A 19,190-nucleotide genomic window follows, 5' to 3' on the forward strand; every position below is an offset into this window, starting at 1 on the left:
TAGGCAAATGGATGGGAGGCCCCAACAGGACTTGCAGGCAGCCCTGACCTGGGGGAGGCATCTCTGCTCCCACAGGAGCCAGAGTGGCTTTCCACCCTTCCCTCCTCATTTGGCCTTGTCTGTCAACACTGTCCCCTCTCTGACCTGGTTCTCCTCAGCATCAGGGCCCTGCAGTGGGTGGACCTGGGGCCCACTGTCACCTGTGAGCGGTGGTTCTCCACCACGGGCGCCTGTCCCTGCAGCTAGCAAGTGTCCCACAGGGGCCCACATGGCAGAGCTGCTGCCTGGGAAGAGGCCTGGACTGGCCAGGGGCATCAGTGAGGGGGCGCTGGGGCTTCCTGGGCCCCCATCCAGGGGGATCCGGCTCTACTCTGCCCAGCCCCCACGGGTGAACAGTGAAATCCCAACTGTGTGTGGACGGAGGGGTTGGTGGCATGTTACCAATGCGAAGACAATGTAAATAAAACTAAAAACCCTGCTGCCTTTTGAAAATCCTTGAAAACCAACACTAAACTAAATATTATAGGCAAATTTCCAGGCATTATTACCCTTTGAGCTAAAATCTTCCAGGCCAATGCTTCCCAGAGGTGCCATTTTATGGAAGCTTTAATGAAATTAGTTCATCTATTTCTGAGGCAGGAAGCACAGATTAAGATCCAATTTCTGTAGCCTGACTTTTTTTACAATGACACAGTGGAGCTGAATTCAAGGAAGTTTTTAGAACTTCCTCTAAAATGTACAGCTGGAGACATCACACTCTAGAATCCCTGGTGGAAAAGGTGAGGCAAAGAACTCAGGTTTGTTCTGACGCTGAGCCACGGCCTCCACACAGTGGTGAGCTCCGACTGGCGACCCGCCGCAAGGCCAGGGTGCCTCTGAAGGCCCGGCATACGCGAAGGGCGTCCACCTGCACCGGCAGGAGGCGTGCGGACCGAGACATCGCGGGCTCCTGGCTCAGAGGAGGTGGGCCTCGGGCACACACTCGGACAGCGGCCTGAACTCTCGGACACAATACCCTGGAGCCTTGCTGAGACCAGACCCCTGGCCGGTCATGGCTGGATCCGTCCAGGGAGGGACCTGGTCCCCTCCCAACCGCCCAGCCAGGAGGTGAGGTCAGCAAGGGCACATCAGGAGGGGCAGGTGAATCGCCAGCCCCAACCGGGCAGCCCCATGCCTGGCCTGAGCCGACCAGACAGGCCGCGGCAGAGCCATGGTGGCCAATCAGAGCAGGGGTGCTTCACGAAGGCCAGCTGGGAGACTCATCCTCTGTGCGTCCTGGCCCCCATGCCCCCGTTCTCCACCACAGTCTGGATGACTGGCTCAATTCCCTCATCACATCACAAACCTGGGAAAACACCCTCGTCCTGCAGCTTCCAAAATGTTCTGAGTCACTCCAGTAAATGGACCTCAACACCCCGGGGCTCAGAGTGACCGCCAAGCAGTCCCAGGCATGGGCACGCAGCCTCCCTGAGAGGACACGAGGAGGGGCCGGCAGAGGTCTGGACAGTCCCCCATGGGTCTCCATGAGGCCCCCCCAACACTGAGCCCAAGGCTGGCCTAACACGACACAGCCCCAACCCCACACGGAGGCTCTACTGCTGATTTTTCATTCTAAAAGTATTTTGAATCCCCTGAAGGGATGTTATTCTCAGTTTCTGCTCAGAACACGGACAGGAAGGACACCAGACCCTCAGGACCCATGTAGATGTCCCTTTTCATCTGTGGGATTTCCTGGCCCTTCGGAGACCCAAGGTCCCAAGGTCATCAGGCCCCAACACCTATAATACCTGAGCACCAGCAAGAGACGGCATGACCAGATGTGGACACTGGGAGGACAATGAGACAACATGTACACATGGAGGAGGACAGGGATGGTGACAGGGACTTGGGGGGGTCGCAGACGGTGAGAGAGGACTGGGGGGATGTGGATGGTGAGAGGGGACATGGGGGGACGTGGACGGTGAGAGGGGACATGGGGGGATGTGGATGGTGAGAGAGGACATGGTGGATGGGGATGGTGAGAGGGGATATGGGGGGATGTGGATGGTGAGAGGGACGTGGAGGGACATGGAAGGTGAGGGGAGACGTGGGGGGATGGGGACAGTGAGGGGGACAGGGAAGGTGAGAGGAGACATGGGGGGATGGGGACGGTGAGGGGGACATGGGAGCATGAGGACGGTGAGGGGGACGTGGGGGGACACAGACAGTGAGGGGGGTATGGGGGGACGGGGACCATGAGGGGGACAGGGACCGTGAGGGGACATGGGGGGGATACAGACGGTGAGGGGAGATGTGGGGGGATGGGGACAGTGAGGGGAACGTGGGGGAATGGTGACAGTGATGGGGATGTGGGAGGAAGAGGACGGTTGGGGGGAAGGTGAGGGGGGATGTGGGGGAGACGTGGGCAGTGGGGGGGATGTGGGGGGATGCAGACAGTGGAGGGGACGTGGGGGGATGGGGATGGTGAGGGCGGACATCAAGGATGGGGACGGTGAGAGGGGATGTGGGGGCCACGGAAAATGAGGGGGGATGTGGGGGGGACACAGACAGTGAAGGGGGATGTAGGGGGGACACGGAGGGTGAGAGGAAATGTGGGGGGGACGCGGACGGCGAGAGGGATGTGGAGGGGATGGGGACAGTGAAGGGGACCTGGGGGGATGGTGAGGGGGACATGGAGGATGAGGACAGTGAGGGGGATGTGGGGGGATGGGGATGGTGAGGGGGATGTGGAGGATAAGGACAGTGAGGGGGACAGGGGAGGATGAGGATGGTGAGGGGGACATGGGGGGACAGGGAAGGTTAGAGGGGATGTGGGGGGACTTGGACAGTGAGAGCGGACCTGGGGGAATGTAGGGGACATGGGAGGACACAGATGGTGAGAGGGGATGTGAGGGGAGATGTGGGGTGACGTGGGGGGATGCAGATGGTGAGAGGGGACACAGGGGACATGGACGGTGAGAGGGGACGTGGGGGGATGTGGACGGTGAGGGGCTGTGAGGGGGTTGGGACAGTGAGGGGGATGTGGGCAGTTGTGGACAGTGAGAGGACAAGAAGCCTGTGGCCTGGAGGCTGGGGAACAGAAATGTGTACCGCATACAGCTGCCCTGGAGGATGGAGCTGGAGGGACATGGTCCAGGCTGGGGGAAGGCACTGTCCCGAGAGCCAGGGTACCAGCTGCTACTGGGAAGAGGCCCAGACCCAGGGGCTCCACTCAAGAGACAGGACTGTAGCGGCTCCGGGCCAAACTCTCAGACAGCCTGCAGACAGCACCTGCCCCTTGCCTCCTCCAGGAAGCCCTCCAGCCCAGGGACCCTCCTGGCCACCTCCACTGGGAGCCAGTGCAGTCCTCGGCCCCACCATCCCTGCCACCTTCCGGACCACTTCTGCAGTAGTTGCAATGTCGCCACCAGCCATAGATATTGGGTATGGAACCTGGAGAGTACCCTTCTAACCCAAAGGAAGTGTGTCATTTAGTGAAGACTGACCTGGGCTGAGCCTGTCACATCTCACAGGCCTGCCGGGAACAGGCGAGGCAGTAGCAGTGGGGGGCTTGAGGACCCAGGGAAGCGGATGCCCTAGAGGGTTCTGGGCATGGCCGATGCCTTGGGCACCCGCCCCAGGACCATGCCTGGCTCAGGAAACCTGAGGGCCATGCAGCCCAGGGCCCTCGGCCTCCCCTCAAGAGTGGGTGGCCTTTCCATGACAGGACATCGGGGGCACTTCATTGAGCAGCGTGAAGATGTGCAGAAGCAAACCCCAAGGCCTGAGGGGGAGCACGGCCTCTGCTGTTCACCGCAGCCCCACAATCATTAGGCCATATCTGCCCCTTTGCGCTTTCTTCTACTCCAAATACACATGGGAAGTCATGATTTTATGAGAAGTTAGGACTTAGTTAGGGATGATGGCAACAGTCACAGGCTCTGAAACAGGGTGGGGACAGCCACACTTCTTTCCCAGGAGCTGGACCCGGCCACATGGACAGCAAGTCCTGGCCCAGAGCATCAGATGTAGGAGAGCAGCCACCCACAGCCACCGTGACAGTTGGAGAGGCCAGGGAGCCCTCGTGCAGCGGGGCTGGGCCTGGCCAGAGTTACAGCACCCCCAGGGCACACAGAGGTTGGCCACCAACAGTTACACCTGCTAATAGGGGCCCCTGGCCTCCCGAGCTCAGCCGCGGCCCTGCTCCCCCAGAGGCCGACCTCCCTGGGCCTCTGAGGCTGGGAGGGAGCCAAGCAGGGGAGGCCCAACTGCTGCCCTTCACACAGCCTCTCTGCTTCATCAGAACTCAGTGGCTACTCCTCTGACTCCCCGACACAGGAGGTACGAACTACCCCATCCAGCAAAGGAGGGTGGGACCCAGGTGGGCACAGGTGACACCCAGTCAGGCACACATGGGCACAGGTGAGTCCTACCTTGGAAGAAGCTCTTCACCCTGAGGTAGCTGACGCTGAGACGCAGGACAGAAAGCTTGTCTAGCTTAGACACGATGTCAGGAGGAAGTGGCAGCAGGCTGGCCAGGTGGTCCAGCTCAGCGTTGAGGCGGTCGCGGTGCCGCTTGGACGGGTTTGACTTCTCGGCCCCTGTGGCAGGCCTCCTGCGGGGAAGCAGCCACAGTCAGAGTCCCCCCAGGGCCCGTCACCCGTGGGGGGCAAACCTGTCCCCAGAAGTGACCTTACCGTGCCATCAGCTTCTAAAGAAAAATGGTGCTGCAAGGGACAAGAGTCTCCGGATCTTGAGCCCAAGGAAGCAGGGACCCATGACCCGGAAGGGCACTTAGAAACTGAGAGCAGGCCTCCAGGGAGCACAGCTGGAGCAAGCTGTGCGGCTCCGGCACATTTCTCGACCTCTCCATGCTGACTTTCCCCCGAGTGGGAGGGGGAGCCCCGGCCCAGGCTGCACATGCTCAGCCTGCTTCAGGCTGGTTTCAAACACAGGACTGGCCCCTCTGGGCTCAGTTTCTCCTCCACACAGCAAGGCTGAAAGGGGCTGAGGAGAAAGGCCTGGGCGCCCCCTTGGAGGCCCAGAGGCCCTGGGCTGTGCTGCAGTGAGCCGGGAAGTCCACATGGATCTGCTCTCCCCTACAACCGGGTCCCCCTTCCTATCCAGGGAAGGATGCTTCCCCATCTGCATCCTTGTGCTGGGTGAAGCTGATGTAGATCCCAGCTGCGCCCAGAGGCGGCCCTCCCTGGCCCCGCCCTCCCCCATCCCTCCCTGTCCCCAGCTCCTTAGGGGCCCTTTGGAAGTATCACCCACATAAAAGCATCTGAACCTACAGTGGCAGCCAGCAAGGGGGGTGGGGGTAGCTGCACAGGAGGGGCCGCTGGCAAGCTCTGCAACAGGGTCGCCTGGCTCCCAGAGCCCCCTTCCCTGGAGTCACAGCACCTGCTGCTTTTAGGGGCGGGGGGTCTCTCTTGTCCAGAAATTCCAGTTGTCACTCACAAGTACCGGAGGTCTGGTGGCCCACGTGTCTGGGAGAGACAGTGGCACAGCCCTGCTCTGCAGAGTCTGTAGCCCAGGCCTCTGAGGACCAATAGAAGCCTCCAGTCCCAGATGCCATGTCTTGCTCTTGGTCTTTGTTTTTTCTCATAACACTGACCATTTTAAAATGTACGCTCATGGTGCCATGTAGCCACGTGTCTATCAAGTTCCCAACCATTTCATCGTCCCAAATAAAACCCTGGACCCATCTTCCAGTTTCTCCCCGTTGATCCTGCCACCAGCCCCTGGCGACCACAAGCTGTCCTAGGTCTCCATGGACTCACTGTTCTAGACATTTCATCCATGCGGAATCCTACCATGTGAGTCTTCGCATCGGGCTTCTCCCACATAAGGTCATGTCTTCAAGATGCACCTGTGGTGATCAGGACTCGGCTCCTGTTTTCAGGTGACAAGTGCTCCACTATGTGGATGGACACGCTGCACTCAGCTGTTCCCCAGCGGGCGGCCGTCTGGACACTGTACACGATGCTGCAGTAAACACTCCAGCCTAAAACTTTGTGCAAACCTAGTTTCCAGTTCTCTCTGGCACATGCCCAGCAGTGGACAGCAGGGTCAGCATGGTCATCATGCTTCACCTTCGGAGGACCTGCCAGACTCTGTGCCGCCGCAGTCGCACCTGCCAAGATGCTCCCCCTACCCGCAACGCATGAGGGTTCCGTGGCTCATATCCTAGATGACACATTATTTTCCTTTTCCCAAAGAACAGCCATTTGCAGTGGAGGGAGGATCAAACATCACTGTGGTTTGATCTGAATTTCCTTCACGACCAATAACGAGGGGCATCTTTTCACAGGCTTGTCAGCCATCTATGTGTCTTCTTTGGAGAAATGTCTACCCGAGTCCTTTGCCTATTTCTTCATGGGGTTATTTGTCTTTTTAGTGTGGAGTCCCGAGAGTCCTGGCAGTGCCCAGTATGGGTGTGATGGTCAGAGAAGGGGACACAGTGGTACCTGAGAGTGAGCTGGCTCCCAGAGGCCTGCCAGAGAATCGGGCACCAGAAAAGCTCCTTCAGAGGTTCTATGAGCCCTGTCCGCAGCCCCACGGACCAGAGCAGGAATCGTCCCACTTCTTGTCCAGGGGCGTGAGGGGGGTGGAGGCAGACAGCCTGTGCAGGCAGCTGCAAGTACCGGGGTGGATGAGCGGGAGGTGAGGCAGGACAAGAGGCCGGCGCCACGAGCATGAGCATGGGAGCAAGGCCAGAAGAGCCACGGCTCAGATGCAGGGGAGCCCTGAGCCCAAAATGTAAAATACCTGCAGCAAACCTGGCAATGCTCCCCGCACTGAGCTCTACATTCAATGTCATCACAATCAAAATCCCAGCAGTACTTTTCACAGAAACTGGCAAGATGGTTCTAAATTTACATGGAAATACAAAGAACCAGGAATAGCCAATTAAAATACACAATTAGAGAGAACTTATCCTTTTGATTTTCATCTTTCTGTAAATCTGCAATATTCAAGATGGTTTGCTACTACAGAGAAGATAGACATATAGAAAAAAGGACCAGAGCAGGACGTCTAGAAATAAGCCCAATTCCTTTGACAAAGATATTACAGCAATTGAATACAGAAAGAAAGTCCTTTCAGTAAATGGGGCTGGTCTACTGGACGCCCACGGAGACAAGTGAACACCAGCCCTCACCTCACACAACCCCCAGAAGAACTCAAAGTGGGTCATAGACCTAAATCGCAGGAAAATACAAGAGAAATCTTTGAGACCTTGGGATAATCCCAGGATGCTTAGAAGACTCACACACTCAAAATCATAAAAGAAAAAATGTATCTTCATCAACATTTTTTCATGTCTTTTGAAAATCACCATTAAGAGCATGAAAAGGGGGCACCTGGCTGGCTCAGTCAGTGGACATGCAAGGCTTGATCTTAGCTCGACTCCACGTCGCGCATTGAGATTACTTAAAAAAAAAAGAAAAGAAAAAAAGACAACAAAATGAAAAAGGAAACCAAAGATTGGCGGGAAATGTGCCTAAGAGCTTGTACCCTGAATACATAAAGAAGGTTTACGATTCAATAAGAAGATAAACAACCCAATAAGAAAAAAGGCAAATTATATAAACAGACCCTTCACCAGAGAAGATCTGCGGATGGCAAACTGGCACACGAACAGGTGCCAGCACCACTAGGGAAGGGCAGACGAGAGCCTGGGAGGCCGAGCAGCCCCAGCCCCCAAGTGCTTGGGACTCGAGATGGCACAGCTGCTTGGTGGTTTCCTAAAAGTCAATTCGCATCTGCCGGGGATGTCAGAAATCCCACCCCCTGGGCATTTACCCAAGAGAAATGGAAACACATCCACACGAAGACTCGTACATAGACATTCACGGCAGCTTCCAGGCCCAAACCTGGAAGCACCTGAACATCCATCTGCTGGTGAGAAGACAGAGCGGTGCCCCCAACATGGCAGTGCCGCTTGGCGGTAAACAGGCCCTCCCTCCACACACACAAGCTGCGGATGAATCTCAAGATCCTGCTGAGGGAAGGAAGCCCAACATGATGGTGTGTGATTCCAGTCAGAAAATTCCAAAAATGAAAAAAAAAATTCCAAAAACGCAAGGCAGGCTGCAGGACAGAGCACCTCAGGACTGCCTGGATGGTAGTGAAGGCAGGCACAGCCTGTGCCGAGTGCACTGTGGTATGATCCTGTGTTGGTTACCGTGATGAGCACACCGCGTCTACACACGCACAGCTCCATCTCCTTCAGTCACAGCCCTATAAGAGAAAAGTACAAGCAACAAACAGCTCCGGGACCTCACAGCGCCAGACCCAGAGAGCAATCAGACCCACGGGGCTGACACCACAGCATAGGTGGGTAAGAGTGCACAAGAGCATTTCCAGGCACCATGGGGAGAAGGCTCCGGCTGGCCGCCCATGGCCTACAGCCCGCCAGGGCCAGGCCTCCAGGACGAGACCCCAGGACCAGGCCCCCAGGCCCAGGTCCCCAGGACCAGGCCCCCGGGATGAGGCCCCCAGGACCAGGCCCCTAGGACCAGGCCCCCGGGACGAGGCCCCCAGGATGAGGCCCCATGCATCTCCTCCGTCCATCCCACGCTCCACAGTTTTCATCACTGACCCCTTCCAGGAGAGAAGACAGGCTCGCATGGACCACAGGACAGGGCCGACGACAGCCCCAGAGCCCTCGGGCATGGCACTGCAACAAACAGGCCACGGAGCAGCTGGCGCAGCCAGAGCGGGCAGGGATGCTGGCTCACATCCAGGAGGGGTGGCCGGCATGGGTGCCCTGCACTCAGACATCAAAAACAAATCTCTGACCTCCAGTTTCCCTAGAACGGGTCCCGAGAGAGGCATTGTGCTAACAAGCACACACCTGGCAGCCCCCCGGAGCAGACAGACACAGCAGCCGTCAGGACACACAGACATGCTAGGAGCCAGGTGGACTTGGAGCTACCCCACGGTCTCTCATCGCCGACCCCCAACTTAAATGTCCCCCAGGCTTAAATGCCCAAGACCCTTTCAAACCTGTGGGGAAGAAACCGATTGTCGGCAGCATTGGGAGCAAGCAGTCGTCACGTGAAAAGAGGCAGATTCAGACCCTGACCACAAACCAGGAAAAATTCCAAGTGCTTGAAAATTTAAAACATGTATTAGGGATCCATAAAAATGTAGAGAAAATACTGAAAATTCCCTCATAAGCTTATAGCAGGGAGATCTTCCAAACTTCCACGTAACATTAATCAGTCACAAGGGAAAAGATTAATAAGTCCTACCTCATAAAAATTAACTTTTGTGCACAGAAAAGAACACACTAAGTACAATCAAAACTGTAGGAATGTATTGGAAACACACTGAAGAACTAGTGTCTCCAATACACAACTGCTCCAAAGATTCAAGAAGCATAAAAACACAAACAACCCAATAGAGAAATGAGCAAAAGTTATCAACACAGTTTACAGAAAAGGAAATCCAGGTGGTGTTTTAACCTGACTTATGAGAAGAATGCAAATTCCAGTGACCAAAGTCTGAAAAGCACCGGGTGCCCAGGGCAGGAAGGAGAGATGAACAGGGACGAGCGAGCCCAGAGCACCTGGCAGCCTGGGGTGGGGGCACCCCTCATGATCCCCGGCCCTGGCCTGTGGACAGAGAGCTCCCCCTTCCAGGAAAGTGAGCTGCTGGGCAGCACTTGATTCTGCCTCTTGCTCCTCTTGCTGGTGGCAGGCACACGTGTCCCAGGTCATGGACAAAGGGTTCATTACTCACTGCACAGCGGACAGCGTGCCCCTCAGCGTGTCTGGGTCATTTACCACGTCCCCGAGTCCCATGGGAGTGACACAGATGGGCCCCAGGCAGGTACTGCCATGGGGGGTTTGCAGCTGAGGCCTCAGCTGGGAGAGTCCCCTGTTTCCTCAAGTTTGCTCACTCCAAACACAACCCTGAGAGGCTGCCCTGGTAAGGGTGGTGCCAATGCGAACACGCCAGGCTGTGTGGCACCCATCGCAGACTACCACCTGATTGTGAGCATGCGTGCAAAATGAGGCGGAGGTTCTCAGCGTCAGTGAAACAGTCTATGCAGGTGCCACAGGGCAGGCACGGGTGTACACCCACATGGAAGGACGACTGTGCCGATGCCATCACCCTGAACAAACGGAGGAAGCTTGCACACTGTGCGGCTGTACGTGCTGCTTTATACAGGAGACTCTTGGGACAGGCTCGCAAAAAACTACTCATGTCAGTGCCGGTGACTGGGCAGGAGGCACCTGCTGAGGGTCTGAGTTTTGGATCAGATGAACACGAGACCTCTTTAAAATATCAAGTAAAATGAATGACTTCCTAATACATGCCTCAAAGACTCATTACCTCAGACCCTGTTATTGGAACAAAAACATAACAAAAGCAGGAAAGCTCCCCTGCCCCAGATGGCCCAGCACATGGAACATGGTACACGCATGTGCTGGGAGGATTTTCTGTCTTTACCCAACATGCCGGCACACATGTTCACCAGGATGACTCCTGGCCAGTGCACACAAGCAGGACTCCGTTCTACCACCATCCTAGACCCGGCCATGGAAACACCCAGCTCCTCCACCTTGTCAGGGGTACACTCGGCTGCCTTAGCCCCACTCTTCACCTCCGCAGCTGGGAGGCTGCTCAGGTGACAGACCCACTTCCCAAAGTCCAGCCTCTCAAACCTTTGCTGCCTAACCTCAGGTGGTGGTGGCTGCATCCCTGCAGACCTCTCACACCATCCTGCCGCCACCAGAAGCCAGGATGGCAGCCTGGGTCACAGAAACACAGGCCCACGTGCAGCCACCACTGCAGAGAGCTTTGAGTGCACATGCCCACACTCAGAGCTGTGTCACACACGCAGAACCCCAGTCGACAGTGGATATGCTGCAAGACCCTCCCCACGGGAGGACCAGAGGCAGCCCCACGCCCCATAATTCCTGCCACCACTGCAGACTTCAAACCTCCGTGTCCTAAACGCCACCGGGCCAGTAGAGGGACTGTGAGCAGTGACGTTGTGTCTAGGGCACTAGGACTACAGGTTCCCCTCCCTACTCTGCAAACCTCGGAGAGGCCCATGGGCAGGGGACAAAGCTTGCCCTGTGTCCTTCACCTGTGGCAAAGCTCACACATGGGCTGTGGGTGTGTCCTGGTGAGGACAGGCTTTCACCAGGGCAGAGAGGGTTGCTGGTGCTCACTAACAGTCACAGTGATGTCTCAGGCCCCCACGCTGACTTCTGGCCAAAAGGTGTCACTCGGCTCTAACCTCATTTTCTAATCAAAGTTAGGAAAGCAGCCCAAACCCACTAAGAAAGGCAGCAGTGGCTTCCCAGCTGCGCAGCCTGCCAGCCTGGTTCTGCCGCTGTTGCTGCAAGTCCCTCTACCCATCAGGAAGACTCAGCAAATCTTCCCCCTCACTCACTTTGTTCCTCAAATTCGCTTCTTTCAATGAAAACGCAAATACCTTCCCCCTCAACAGTAACAATCAGCAAAAACAGAAGACATGATACTTTACTGTTTCTGAATGGGCTTCCTTCTTTTCCTTCCAGCATACATGCACTCCCCTGGTGGAATCATCATCTCTGGCCCTAAAAGAGAAAGGAGGCATAAAGTTGTTTATGTTGAAGAGGGCCCATGCCTGCATGCCTCATTGAGGAGTCAACACTGACCCCGTGCCGGTCCCCCTCCTCTAGCACCCACTGAATAAGATGTCCCAGGGCACTTCCAGCACAAAGCCTGCCAGTGAGTGTGAACCACTCAAACCCTATTTCCCTCAGCAGAAAGATGCTGAAGGGTTCAGTGAGGACACACAGCCTTGGCCGTGACATCTATCCCTTTGACCAGCAGCATCACGGTCCCCAAGCCTGGCCTGAGGACCTCAGTCACCACACTCGTACAGAAAACAGCCCTGTGCTCCTGCACCTGGCTCAGAGCGCTTACACCTGAGTAAATATCCTGAGCCTGCCCGCAGAAATCAGAAGCCATTCCATGGGCATCCGTGAGCAGGACATACGGCTCAGGTACCAAGGAGCAGTTTGCTGTGTCAGGGCTCTGACTGGGCTGGGCTGTTCCTCGCAGGAGCTGCGTGCATCCTCTCTTGGTGGTGTTTGTGGTGGGTGTTCTTCCTCTTCCCAACCCTCCCCTATGGCTCTGTACTTCTGAGCCAACAGGCTTCCTCTTTTGTATGTAAAATCTCCCACTCAACTCCATAGTGCTGGACTTCTATGTTAGCCACTAACTCACAGCTGCACATACCCACCAGCCTCTACCAGCAGAGCTGGACATGGCGCCTGCACACAAGAGGAGGTCCCCAAGGAGAAGCCCAGGATCTATGCCCTGAGACTGGTCAGCTCACCTATCACCTTGGGGATAGCATCAAAATCTTGATATTTCCAAGCAGTGTGGATGTCTGAGCCCTCACCACATCCTGCAGACCAGTGTGCAGTGACCACTCATTGCTAGGCACTGGGCCAACAGACTTGGAGCAAAGGCTAGGAGCCCTCACCTGGCCTCAAATGGAGGTGAGCCCCAACACACAGCATCCACCCTGTGTGTGAAGGGCCAGGAAAATTTTGAAAACATGTCACGAACGTGCTTAAATATAAGAAACACACTTTGAATATAAAGACATAAGTAGGTAAAGTAAATGGACAGGAGAACGTATGCCATGCAAACAGTAATCAAGAGAAGCGGGGGTATGAGTATATGAGTATCAGACAAAGTAGACTTGAGAAGAAGGAATATAACCAAGAACAACAACATTCCTTTCTCAGTAATCAATACAACAAGTAAACCAAAAATCAGGAAGGATTTAGAAACAATAACAGACCTGAAATGATTGACATTTATAGAACACTCCACTCAACAACAGCAGAATATGCATTCTTTGCACATGGAACATTCATCAAGATAGACCAAATTCTGGGACTTAAAACAATCCTGAACAAATTTAACAGAATAGAAATCATATGAAATATGTTCTGTGACAATGATGGGATTAAACTAGAAAGATATATGGAAAATGCCCAGATATTTGGAAAGCAACCCACTTCTAAATAACCACGGGTCAAAGGAAAGTCTCAAAGAAATTTAAAGTATTTTGAATTTAATGAAAATGAAAACAACATATCAGATTTTGTGGGACACAGCTGAGCAATACTTTGATGGAAACTGATATTATTAAGCATTTATATTAGAAAAAAAGAAGACATCTCAAATAATTTAAGCTTCTACTTTAAGTAACTAGAAAAAGAAAATAAATACAAATCAAGCAGAAGGATAGAAATAAGAAAGAAGGAAAAAATCAATGAAAAACTTAAAACAGAGAAAAATCAATGAACCAAAAGTTGGTTCTATGAAAAGATCAACAAAATTGATAAACCTCCAGCCAGAGTGATCAAGAAATAGAGAAAATATAAATGACCAATATCAGGAGTGAAAGAGGGGTCATCACTACAGATCCCACAGAAATTAGAAAGAAGAAAAGAGTATATAACTGTGAACTTACTTGTGTCCCCCAAATCCACATGTTGAAGCCCTAACAATCCACTGGAGGTGGGGCCTTTATGGGAGTGATTAAGGTCATGAAAGCAGAGCCCTGATCTATCAGAACTGCTGCCCTTATAAGAAGAGGAAGAGACACCAGGGCTCTCTCTTCACCATGTGTAGAGTCATTGCAAACCAAGAAGAGAGCTCTCTCACTGGAAACTCACTCAGTGGTCTTAGGAATGGTCATTGAGACGACATGACCGCCAGTTGACCTGAGAGCTGGACTCAGGTACTAGGAAGCTCCTCCCTCCATCCCCCTCCTTGGATGTGTGCTTGGCTCACCCTTCCTGCTCCCAATAGCTGCTCCAAGGACACAGCTTGAGACCAGGATGTGATGTTGAAAACATGTGCATGATATATGTGACTGAACCTAGTTGAGGCCTCTTCATAAACTTTTAAGATATGGCCAGTGGGTACAGGATCCACTCATCTTTCTTCCTCCTAAGACAAACCTTTGTATATCTTCTCTTTTGTTATTAAGACTGTCACCTATCAGGGTGCCTGGGTGGCCCAGTGGGTGAACCATCTGCCTTCAGCTCAGGTCATGATCCTGGTGTCCTATGATTGAGCCTGGAGTCAGGCTCCCTGCTCACTGAAGAATCTGCTTCTCCTTCTCCCTCTGCACCCCACCCCTCACTCATAGTTTCTCCCTCACTCTTAAATAAATAAAATTTTAAAATCTTAAAAAAAAAATAAAACAACACTGTCACCTACCAAGCTGGAGTGGCCGTGTCTTTCTTGGTCTCTCCCTGCCCTCTGCAAACAGGGGCCAGTTTCAGAGTCCACTGAGGAACTTGCAGAACTAACAAGCAGGTGCCCAGATCTTGGACTTTCAGCCTTCACAACCACGAGAAACCAATGTCTGTTGTTCAAGCACAGCCTGTGGTATTTGGTCGTGGTACCTGAGCAGACTGAGACATGATACTATTCCCACAAATCCAACATTTTAGATGAAATAGACCAATTCCTTGAAAGACACAAACTACCAAACTCACTCAAGAGAGCAACTGTTTGGTCCTATATCTATTCCAACAATAAAAACAAAACAAAGAACATCTAGGCCCAAATGATTTCACTGATAAATCCTACCAATTTAAGAAAAAAAAATGGAATACCAATTCTCTGCAACCTCTGTCAGAAAATTAAAAATAAAATTGAAGGGACGTCTGGGTGGCTCAGCGGTTTGGCGCCTGCCTTCAGCTCAGGGCATGATCCTGGAGTCCCTGGATCAAGTCCCGCATCAGGCTCCCTGCATGGAGCCTGCTTCTCCCTCTGCCTGTGTCTCTGCCTCTCTCTCTCTCTCAAATAAAATTTTAAAAATCTTAAAAAAATAAAAAAATAAAATAAAATTGAAAATTGACAACTCGTTTATAAGTTCAGCATCACCCCAATACAAAAACCAGACATCTCGAGAAAACTACAGACTATATCCATCATGAACATAGACACAAACATCCTCTATCAGATATTAGCAAATGGAATCCAGCAATACAAACAGGGCAAAATGGCACCACAAGTCAGGTTTACCCAAGAATTCAACATCCAAAATTCAATCAATTTTGGATGTTGCAACATCCAAAAATTGATCACTGCAATTCATTATGTTAATAAACCACAGGAAAAATACATATGACCATCTCCTATGTCCAAAAAAAGTATTTGACAAAATCCAAATCCCTTCATAATAATGAAAAAACTCTCATCAAACTGGGAATAGAAGGGAACTTCACTACCCTGATCAAGGGTGTCTAGACTACCATCACAGCTAATGAAGAAGACCCAGCTCTGCCCCTCCGATCACAGGCCCTTCATCCCCTTCCACCCAGACCACGAGTGATGCCCATCAGGACAAGATGAGGGAAAGCAGACTGTGATGCTGGGGAGGGAAGCTCATAGATGGCATGATCGTACATATAGAAAATCCTAGAAAGTTTACCACAACAGATCTCTTATGATAACTGAGTTCATCCAGGTCAAAGGGTAAAAGGACAACATACAAAAGTGTGTTTCTGTACACTAGCCATGAACAATCAGAACACAGATTTTTGAAAATCAGTATCATTTACAATAGCAGCAAAAGAAAAATGAAATATGTTAGTATTTCAAGAAGTTTGCTATGTATGTAACTGGGGCTCCAAAGAATAGGAGGTGACAAGAAAAAAATTTAATAAATAGTAGAAATCTGTCCAAACATAATGAAAACTGTAAACTGACAGATTTAAGGTCAATAAATTCCTTTGTTTAATAATAATAAATTTATTTTTTATTGGTGTTCAATTTACCAACATACAGAATAACACCCAGTGCTCATCCCGTCAAGTGCCCCCCTCAGTGCCCGTCACCCATTCACCCCCACCTCCCACCCTCCTCCCCTTCCACCATCCCTAGTTCATTTCCCAGAGTTAGGAGTCTTTATGTTCTGTCTCCCTTTCTGATATTTCCCACACATTTCTTCTCCCTTCCCTTATATTCCCTTTCACTATTATTTATATTCCCCAAATGAATGAGAACATACAATGTTTGTCAATCAATTCCAAGCACAGAAACATTAAGAAAATCACAGCAAGGGCAGCCCCGGTGGCGCAGCAGTTTGGCGCCGCCTGCAGCCTGGGGTGTGATCCTGGGGACTTGGGATTGAGTCCCATGTCGGGTTCCCTCCGTGGAGCCTGCTTCTCCCTCTGCCTGTGTCTCTGCCTCTGTGTGTGTGTGTGTGTCTCTCATGAATGAATAAATAAAATCTTTAAAAAAAAAATCACAGCAAGGCCAATCATATCAAATTGCTCACAAACAGGGATATATAGAACAGTCTAAAAAGCCACCTGAGAAAAGAGTCACTGGGTGTGGACAAACAAAGGTGAGGGTGACAGCAGATGCTCCATCAGAGAAGGACGACGGCGGGGCTACGTCCCCACAGAAACAGAATGCCACAGCCTGCGAACATAGCTTTCGAAACTGAAGGCAGAGATGTTTTGAGATGCACAAGAGCTGAAAGATTCCTCGCCAGCTGCCCGACACCGTAAGAAATGTGAAAGGGTGTCTTCAGGCCAAAGGAAAATGATACCAGATGGTAACGTGGTCTACGAGACGAAGAGGGAGCACGGGCGCAGGCCCACTGGGGACAGACCCAGGCCGTTCTCGCTGCTCGAACATCTCTAAAGGACAGTTGTTTCAACAATAACAACAACAATGTGCCGTGGGCTCCGGAGCCTATGGAGGTCAGGGGGGTGGCAACGTGGGTGGGAGTGCGGGGTGGCACTCAGACATTTGCCCGGTGGGCATTTACTGCCCCCAGGCCCCCTGCCCGAGTGAATGCCACAGTTTCTTCTCTACGGGACACGGTGCGACACCTGCCAGCAGAGGCCCCAGAGGGACTGAGCCCGGGGCTTCACAGTCTTCTCTGCTCCTGCCCACCCAGTGTCCGGGCAGATGAACCATACCCTCTCCAAAGAGGCCTGAACCCCAGCTCCAGGGGAGAGGGAGCCTCCGTTTCCAAGTGCACTCTTCTGGCATGTTCCATGGAGTACCCTTGAGAGTCTTCTTTCCACCTTTATGGTCACTCCACTGTTGTAGTTAATACTTCCTTATATTAAAGTCTCTCAGTGGGCGCCTGGGGACTCAGTCAGTGAAGCGTCTGCCTGCGGCTCAGGTCATGATCCCGGGTCCTGGGATCCAGCCCCACATCAGGCTCCCTGCTCAGCGGGCAGTCTGCTTCTCCCTCTCCCTCTGTGCCTCCTTCCTGTTCACGTTCTCTCTCTCTCTCTCTCTCAAACAGGTAAATAAAATATTTTTTTAAAAAGTCAATTCAAATAAAATAAGGTAAAAATGCAAAAAGCTGATTTTTTTAAGTGCATATATTTTAGAGTTATATCCTAAAAAATGACACCGCAGGGATTTGCTCCTATGTAATCTGGGGAGCAGAGTGGAGTCTAAATGAAACTGGATCCTTTGATATTGATAGCTGCCCATCTGTGCTGGCTGATGAATTGGGCTCATTATAAAATTCTCTTTACTTTTGTTAAAAATTTGAAATTTTCCATAATAACATTTTTTAAAAAAGCATTAGAAAGAGGCAAATATGTGATCTAGGAATAGACACACTATGATGCCAAGGCCATTCGATGGGGAAAGAAGAGTATCCTCAACAAATGGGTAAATCACATATCGCATGCAAGAGAAGGAGGCTCTTCCCTGTCTCATACTGTATGGACAAATTGACCAAAATTAGTTAAAGATAAAGTGTAAGACGTAAAATTATAAAACCCTCAACAAAAACATGGGGCTATATCTTCATGACCTTAAATCAGGCAAAAGACTCTCCAATATGTCACCAAAAGCACAAACAAGAAAATAAAAGAAATACATTGGACGTTATCAAATTTAAAAACCTATGCTTCAGAGGACACCATCCAGTCAGTGATAAGACAACCACAGAACAGGAGAAGACATTGGCAAATTACGCATCTGATAAGTCTACTATTCAGGACACATAAAGAATTCTTACAACCCAACAACAAAAAGACAAACAGCCCAATTAAAAATGGGCAAAAGACTTGAACAGATATTTCTCCAAAGAAAATATACAAATGGTCAACAGACACAAGCAAAGACGCTCCAGGTCATTAGTCACCAGAGAAATATAATCAAACCCACAAGGAGAGAGCATTTCACACCCACTAGGATGGCTATCAACAGAACAAAGGAAAAGTGACAAGTGTTGGTGAGGACTTGAAGCTGGGATCTGTGGCCCCGGTGCAGATGGAAGATGGTGCAGCAGCTGTGGGGAAGTAGTGGATCCTCAAAGGGTTAGATGCAGAGACACTCCAGCAAGTCCACTCCTGGGTGCATGCCCAAGAGAACTGGAAACATACATTCAAACAGAATCTGACACACAAACGCTCAAGAGCATCAGTTTTCACCACAGCCAGAGTGTACACAGCCCCAAAGCCCGTCAACTGGCGAATAGTAAACCGAGTGGGGTCTATGCCCATGTGGAGTATTACCCAGCCTGAGAAGGCTCGGGCTCTGATGCACGCTGTCACATAAATGGCCTTGAAGATGTACTACATGCAGGAAGGCGGACACAAAAGCTCCTGTGCTGGATCCATACATATGAAAAGTCCAGAAGAGGAAGGTAGTAGATTAGTGGTTGCCGGGACCAGGGAGGGAGGTGGCCATAGGCTGGAGCAGGAACGGATGGATGGATGCTTCCGCCTTGTCAGCCTCGTCTTGTGCCACGGCCACCAGGCCTGCACTTCTCTGGGGAGCCAAGTCAGACCCCCCTGGCTAGAGGCCAGCATGCCAAGACATCCCGGGGCTGGCCCCAGCCTAGGGGAGGGCAGGCCATGGAAGTCTCCCCATACCCCACGAGGGGCCAGGCACTCAGCAACACACAGTCACCCATGAGGTCAAAGGTGAAGAAGATCCACGCCCCAGCATCACCATTGCCCAACTGAGCTGGAGAAGGGATGGTGCAGGGGTGAGGGAGAGAAGGTGGGGGGGGGCAGGGACAGCCCTGATGGGGTGGTGCTGACCCCCTGGCTAGCCTTCACCTGAAGCAGGTGCTGTGACAGGATCTGGGCTCCAGGTGAGCCCGTTCCCGGCCTCACACACTGCCGGCCTGCCCCACAGAGCCACGTTTTCCCGTGGCACCTCCATCTCAGCACTCAGAA

The 19,190-nt window shown here is 52.1% G+C and overlaps 1 protein-coding gene across 1 annotated transcript in view; it reads right to left on the bottom strand.

Moving 5' to 3' along the window:
• AHRR (aryl hydrocarbon receptor repressor) overlaps positions 1 to 19,190 on the bottom strand; it is a 77,795-nt gene that overhangs the window by 56,715 nt on the left and 1,890 nt on the right. Inside the window, exons 2-3 of the mRNA XM_025451345.3 lie at positions 11,489 to 11,561; positions 4,413 to 4,594 (exon numbers count right to left, since the gene is read on the bottom strand). Coding sequence (XP_025307130.1) covers positions 4,413 to 4,594; positions 11,489 to 11,553 — 247 coding nt within the window. The 5' untranslated portion in view covers positions 11,554 to 11,561. The remainder of the gene's footprint in view (positions 1 to 4,412; positions 4,595 to 11,488; positions 11,562 to 19,190) is intronic.

Source organism: Canis lupus, chromosome 34 (genome assembly GCF_003254725.2).
Source record: "Canis lupus dingo isolate Sandy chromosome 34, ASM325472v2, whole genome shotgun sequence".
Lineage (NCBI taxonomy): Eukaryota > Metazoa > Chordata > Mammalia > Carnivora > Canidae > Canis > Canis lupus.